Genomic DNA, 7472 nt, shown 5'->3' with positions numbered 1-7472 from the left:
TCTGGTACATGTCAAAATTCAGGATAAAAAACCTAATTAGTCTATTCAATAATACTAATATAAAATTAAAATAGATATAAAATTATAAGTTTAGATATAAATTAAAATTCTTAAAAAAAAAAAATTGAGTCAAATTTAATCAGATCTAGATAACTGATCTAGCAAAGCGGGAAAAGACAGATCACTACACTCATAATCAAATATGAATGGCCGAATGCATTTACTAGTTTTACTCAAATAATATCCATGTACTATATAAAAACATAAACAATATTTCCAATTTTTCAGGGTCCCTCATTTTCCAAGGCTCGTATATTTTTTGGACAATTTTGCTTTCTTGGGAAAATATGTTTGGAGTTATCTTATCTTCGTGGGGTTTGTGTCCTCTAATTATCTCTGCCAAAATAATAAGTTCTCTTTAAAGGGGGCTATGTATCCCCACCCAAAAGAAAAAAATGACGTCCATTTTAACATTATCGGACCACTCTGCCTAATTTCTTCCCCTCTTTCAGTGCATCATATCCATCTCTCCCCCACCTACCCCATTAACTATATTTTCCTCTTATTGTGTGGTCTCTCCCCATAATTTGGTGTTTATGGAACCACATTTACAATTTAATTATTCATTAAAATTAAATAATAATAATATTAATTAATTCAATTGAATATACATGTAATTTAGATATTCGAACATCCAACCATTGCTATCCGATTCAAAATAACATCTTATAATCACAATTAAAATATTTAGGTAATTTATTGGTCAGTTAATGTTATTATTGTTATTAAATTTGATGGAACCACATTTACAATTTAATTATTCATTAAAATTAAATAATAATAATATTAATTAATTCAATTGAATATACATTTAATTTAGATATTCGAACATCCAACCATTGCTATCCGATTCAAAATAACATCTAATAATCACAATTAAAATATTTAGGTAATTTATTGGTCAGTTAATGTTATTATTGTTATTAAATTTGATGGATTTATTGGTGTGAGATTGTTTTCACTTAACGATTATAATAAGTTAGTGACCTTCTTTAAAAAGAAGTTAGTGACCAATATCTAAAATCTTTTGTAAGTAGAAACTAAATCATATTGAAAACTAATCATATCATACACCCTGAAGGAAATAAGAGTAAACGAACAAAAGAACGAACATAAACCAAAAATTAAAAAACATGGAGAACATGTTTTTATACACAAACATGCATAACTTCCCACCAAGCTCCATACTTTTTTTTTTTTTTCATTTTTCATTTTCTCCATCTTTCTTCTTTTTACATTGTCACACACCAAACCAGACCATCATGGACTAGTGGTGGTGGTGGACACATTCAGTGGGAACGGTTGGGAACCTAGCGGTATCAGAGCAGTAGTCATAGACCATGTGGTTGGCCCGAACCCACATGAGCTGGTGGCTCTGGTGCAAGTTAAGTTCGGACAACACTGGCTCGTCCCACCAGTACCTCTTCTCGGTTGAGCTCCGGCACTTTTTAGCAATGTCATCTGCTGTGACCGATGCAGGGCATTCACAGGCATTGATTTCGAAACCCTTGTAGGTAGCTACGAATGGAGCATGGGACCAGTCAGTCTTGACCCGACCCCCTTGTGTGGCCCAGTCGTCTGCGTTCCATATAGAGCTGTACACCCCCATGGCTTGGTCTTTTGGGAAAGGAATACCCTTTTCTTCCAAGTTAGCGTGCACTCTAATTGGGGTCTCATCTATCATAAACCTGAAACGTTAAAAAGAAATATATATTTCAGATTGAATATCGAAACAGTACACAATTGAACCATTTTTGGATAATTTAGTTCGTGAAATCATTATAATAAAAAATGGTTTTGGTTGTACAGCCTGGTGGCATCAGAGAAATAGGTATTAGGTAGGGGACCTCTCTATACATTCGTACACAAGATTCCATTTTTTTTCTTTTTCAAATGGCATTTGAAGCAGCAGTAGAACCCACCATTCACAAATTGATGTGACATTCACCCTAAAGAAAAAGGCTCTCATTTATACCTAAAAATGCATATTTGAGATATTGAGAGAAAGGGCTTACACAACATGGCGCTCGTTCCAGAAGATGGAGTAGGAATGAAATTCTGTGGTGGGGTCAAACCAGAGGTTCAATCTCTGTTCTCTGTTACCAACTCCATTCACGTAGAGATTGGTCTGAACTGAGTAAGGTTCTCCAGTAGAGTTTCCCAAAAACTCGAAATCAAACTCATTGTGAGTTGGACCTTCTGATGACATCTACATTCAAAAAACAAAAAATATATATATGTTAAAAAATGATCATCAGTTTACAATATGTATTATTAAGTAGATACATCGATAGTTCACTAATCAGTCACAATTATATAAGATTTATGGTACTTGTTGATAATTACAGGTGAATACAATATCAATAAATAGTATTAAATGCTGTATTTAAGTTAGTACAGAGATTCACGAGTAGAAAAAAATTAAGGCAGGTAGGCTCTAGTAGCATAATAATAATGGTTGTAGTAGCCCTACTCATTATTAAACAAATCCAAAGGTAAAATTGTCTGTAACGGGGAAAAGTAAAATGATTCAATGCAATAGAGTGCACTCTGTTTGTAAATAATTTAACTGGGGGACCCCACCAAGTCATCTATATGACTCCCTAAAGTAACTTTACTAACTATTGGCTGAGCTGTGTTGACAACATTACAAAATGAGAACGACCGGTCTATTCAAGAATAATTACTGTACTGTACTCAAATATGGTAACACTAATAAAAGAGGCCAACTATTCTAATTAATATAATGATAATAGCATTATAGAAAGATTAACACAAAATTACGTTTTATATATGCTTACATAGAAAGCAGTAACGGTTCCTGCAGAATCACCCTCTACGAGCTTTATCTGAATAGTAACTTTCCCAAACAAATACTTGTTCTTTGATTGAAACCCAGCTCCTGTAAAACCCAGCAACAGAATAATTTAGTCAGTTTAAGAGTGATCAAACCGAAACAAACACGGCACATGGTTAAAAACGAAAACTTGAAAGGTTTATATTACTAAAAACATTTTCAATGGGTAGCACATGAAGATTTGAGAGGCTTTGAACTTATTAAGTATTATTTTACTAAAAACATTTTCAATGGTTTGCGGTTAAAGTACCGGAATAGTTGTCAAGTTTGAGCTTGAGAAGCTCTCCTTCATAGGCGAAATGGTCTAACGCCCAACTAGGCTGGAATAGCTCATCGAACTTTGCTGAGCTAACAGAACCAACCAAAACCACAAGACCCACTAACAAAGCAACTAAAGTTGCCATTAGAGGAGAAGAAAGAGAAGAAAGAAAATGTAGAGAAGAGGGAGGGGTGAAAATGCCGAGCAGAGAGAAGAAATTCTACTACTACAAGTTGATCTGTAGGGACAAGCAACAACACCCGGCTTTTATAGCCAATTCTATTGGCTTGTTTCACAAGCCCTTTGATTTCTCTCTCTTGTCAAATTAGCCATCTCATTGGCCACGTCATCGAGCTATGTCCCAGCTGGACAACCACGTAGAACACAAGTTCCCGTAAGATAAGGGAAAAAAATCTGAGAAGGGTCACAAAGAAATAAAACTTAAAAAAATATAGCCGTTACCAAATTCCCCACTTAGCTGGACAAAAGCTGGGTACTGTGCGAGTGGGCACAGCGTACGGCACTCAGCTCAGAACAATGAGTGCAGATTGTAACCAATGATAGGGCTCCACGTTGCGATTCACAGCTGGTTGGCCAGGCTGTTCAATTGTCAGTGGCGATACGAGTTAAAAGGAGCTCCCACTTTTCCTCGCAAAGCTTCTGCTGCATGTCTATGGAATACTATGACCAATCCATGCGCGAGTAGAGATATTTACGTACTCGCCGTGAGAAAACGACGCGCCATTGAAACGACGAGCGTTTTATGGCGAGTGGAGGAAACAGTAGCAGTGCGAAGCAGGTGGGCCAACAACAGTGTCGTATCGCTTTATCTTCTTTGTAATTTGTTTTTACTTTGGGGAGTGAGAGAAAAAGAAGTGCCAGCTGTATAGTTGGATCGCACTGTACATTGCCGCACACATTTTACATTTATTATTATTATTGTTAAATCAGAAAAAAAATTAAAAAAAACATAGAATATTTTTATCAATTATAATTGTTTCTTTTTTTTTTTTTTTTGATGCAAATTATAATTGTTTCTTGAGATTAACATTTAATAAAAATCATTTTAAAATTTCGATTTACTATACAGAAAATTATAATTTTGGGGAGATGTGGAACATTATTGGGAATATTTATGATAGAATATGGGTTTTCAATTCTCTAATAGACCAATACAAACTTTTGCAGACGGCAAGGATGTTGAGAAGTGGGTGAGTGGGTCTGCATGACTGGGATGTGACAGATTTGGCAACCCATAAAGTCATATGCTCCACACAGCAAATAATGAAAAATGTTTACTTTGTTTATTTATTAACTTTTCTTTTTGAAAGGTTTTATTTATTAACTTTTTGGGTAGATAACTTTGCATGATTCATCTCAAAATGTGTGAAGATAATTTTAATTAGCCAAGTTGCCTTGGCCATCCACAGTTTCTTAACATGGGACAATAGAATTTTCATTTCATAATTCATAAAATCAAGTTCAATAAAAGAGTGTACCAAAGTTAGAGACCAATTTATTTTTCTTTACATAGCCTCTAATCTCATGTATAGCTAAGAAAAAAATAACAAAAATCTTATGATTTGTTAAACTTAATGTGAACGAGAATCAGTTATTATAGTTAACTTATGCTTAACAATTTATTAGTTAGTTGTATTAGCTGTCAAGTTGTTAGTTTGTTAAGATTTTAAACTCATAATTTGTTGTATACATTGTATTTAAGTTACCATTATAGTACATTTACTCTAAGAAATTCACAATTGAATTCTTCACCTTTCTCTATCTTTCTCCCTACTTTCCTTCCCTTCTTTCTTTTCTTTGATTACAAGAATGTCTAGAAAATCTAACATAGTATCAAAATACCATTGGCCTCTGTTGACGGCGAATGTTGTTACCAACTCCAGTGATCCTTCATACTCTGGTGTCAGTGGCGTACAAACAACAATTATGTCTCCGAGAAATAATGTGAATGATTTTTTTTCTCTTATGTATTTCAATCACAGCTTATCCATCAAGCTCAACTGTAAAGTCCTTTTTTGGCAAGTTAGGTGACAAAATAATTTTTCCTTTTTATGGTAAGATTGCTATGCATTCATTTTCGAAATCTTACCTCTTTTATTCGGTTTTTAGTTGCCATTTTCCTTGTTTGGAAAGTTGCACTTTCAGCTGAACTTTCCTTTGTTGAAAACTTCTCAAAAGAGAAGGAATTCTCTTTTGGAAAGTTGTCCTTTTAAGGGAAACTTTGATTATTGCCTTTTCCTTATTATTTTCGATTGTATCTTGATACAATCAGAATATCTAATCTGTTTTTGGCAGGAATCAAGCTTTGAAAGAAGATCGGACCCGATTTTAGTAAGTTTCCCGTTTCGGCGGTATCCGTTTCGTCGAAGAACCGAATCTGATGTAGCAGATCGTGTTTGTTTTTGGAAAGTCTTTGTACAGCTGCTAATTCGATCTTGTGGTTGCCTCTTTGGTTTCTATGATCTATAAATAGAGCCTAGAGAGCAACCATTCGAATTACCTCTTCCATTATTCATTTTTTGCATTTATCTTTTGTGAGAAGAGAGTGTTTCTTTGTTTTGTGAGAGCCTAGTTGTTCACCTAGGTTCTAGTTGTTCTATTTCTGTTCTTACTCTATCCTAGAGGTTGTGAAGAACTACTTGACTGAACAAGAGATTGGTCTTCGTGAGAAGACTTGATAAAGCCTTACTTCGGGAGGAAGTAAGCACTTGGTCTTCGGGAGAAGACTTGCTAAAGCCTTACTTCGGGAGGAAGTAAGCACTCACACTTCAAAGACGAAGGGAGTTCGGGCTTGAAGGTGTTTCAAGAAGTCGATTCATAAAGTGGATTACAAAGGATTGCGCAATACTTTGAGGGAGTCTAAACTTGTTTAAGTCAATTGTCTTTGTAATTTTGATACTTTATTAATTGATTTCATTCTCTGGGCGTGGCCCCGTGGACTAGGAGTGTTCGTGAGAACACTGATACCACGTATAAATCTCTTGTGTCAAGTTATTTACTTTTCTGCAAATATTTTATATTCTGCCTGTTCGGTTCTTTGCAGCGATTACTTTCTGCCGCCGCAAACGCTTGCGCTTTTATATTTTCTTATATACAATTGACATTTGCAAAAACACGGTTTTTCAATTGGTATCAGAGCGGGACACTAAACTCTTAGTGTGGTCCTATAACGTTTTTGTTAGAATGTCATTTTTTGCAGAAGGAAGTTCTATTTCTAGACCACCATTGCTTAATGACTCTAACTATCCTTACTGGAAAGTTAGAATGAGAGCCTTCATCAAATCTCAAGATGAGAAGGCGTGGAGAATGGTTCTATCAGGTTGGTCTCCTCCAGGTTGAGACAGATTCTTCGTGTAATACTATTATAAAATCCGAACCGGAATGGTCTATTGAAGATGATAAACTATCTGCCTACAATAGCAAAGCCTTGCATGCTATCTTTAATGGTGTAGGTGAGGGTTACATTAAACTTATATCATCTTGTGTTTCTGCTAAGGAAGCTTGGGAGATTCTTCAAACTCAATTTGAAGGAACTTCTGATGTGAAAAGATCTAGATTTATCATGCTTCAAACTAAATTTGATGAACTTAGAATGTCTGATAATGAAACTTTAACTGAATTCTATGAAAAATTATCTGACATTGCTAATGAATATTTTGCTCTTGGAGAAAAGCTTGATGACTCTGTTCTTGTGAGAAAAATTGTTAGAGTTCTTCCTGAAAGATTTGATACGAAACTTTTGGCTATGGAGGAAGCTAAAGATTTTAGCACTATGAAAGTGGAAGAATTGATGGGTTCCTTACGTACTTTTGAATTAAATCAACAGATTAAACAAAAGGACAAACCCAAATCCATTGCTGATAAAGGTAAAAGTATTGCTTTGAAAGTTGCTGATAATGAAAATTCTGATAGTGAATATGATGATGAGATTGCTTTATTAACTAAGAATTTTCAGAAATATATGAAAAAGATGGGAAATAAAAAGAATATTTCGAAAGGTTCAAAAGGTAATACTTTCATTAAACCATCTGTCTCTAACAAAAAGGGAGTTCAGTGCAGGGAATGTGAAGGTTTTGGGCATATTCAATCTGAGTGTGCAAACACTTTGAAAAAGAATAAGAAAAGTTTCAATGTCACTTGGAGTGATGATGAAACCGAAAGTGATGAAGATATTACTGAAAATGTTGCCCTAACCTCTGTTATGACTAATGTGTTGTGTGATTCACGGGTGAAAGATAGATTGGTATGTCCGAATAATACCACCAAACAAGAGGA

General features: G+C 34.8%; 1 protein-coding gene across 1 annotated transcript; it reads right to left on the bottom strand.

The window, feature by feature from the left end:
- Positions 1-1085: 1085 nt before the first annotated feature.
- LOC115699297 (xyloglucan endotransglucosylase protein 6) lies at positions 1086-3693 on the bottom strand. The gene is made up of 4 exons (XM_030626633.2): positions 3168-3693; positions 2862-2962; positions 2076-2269; positions 1086-1748 (listed from the first exon to the last, which is right to left on the bottom strand). Exons 1-4 carry the CDS (start codon positions 3319-3321, stop codon positions 1328-1330), a joined length of 870 nt encoding a protein of 289 aa, XP_030482493.2. The 5' UTR covers positions 3322-3693; the 3' UTR covers positions 1086-1327.
- Positions 3694-7472: the final 3779 nt, after the last annotated feature.

This window comes from Cannabis sativa, chromosome 8 (genome assembly GCF_029168945.1).
Source record: "Cannabis sativa cultivar Pink pepper isolate KNU-18-1 chromosome 8, ASM2916894v1, whole genome shotgun sequence".
Classification (NCBI taxonomy): domain Eukaryota; kingdom Viridiplantae; phylum Streptophyta; class Magnoliopsida; order Rosales; family Cannabaceae; genus Cannabis; species Cannabis sativa.
This window is presented reverse-complemented; position numbering and strand designations above follow the sequence as displayed.

Excerpts from the sequence above, each read along its gene's own strand:
- LOC115699297 (XM_030626633.2), bottom strand. The coding sequence starts at position 3,321 with ATGGCAACTTTAGTTGCTTTGTTAGTGGGTCTTGTGGTTTTGGTTGGT. Across the intron at positions 2,963-3,167 it reads CAAACTTGACAACTATTCCG|GAGCTGGGTTTCAATCAAAG; the intron begins GTACTTTAACCG and ends TGGGTTTTACAG. Across the intron at positions 1,749-2,075 it reads TGGAACGAGCGCCATGTTGT|GTTTATGATAGATGAGACCC; the intron begins GTAAGCCCTTTC and ends TTAACGTTTCAG.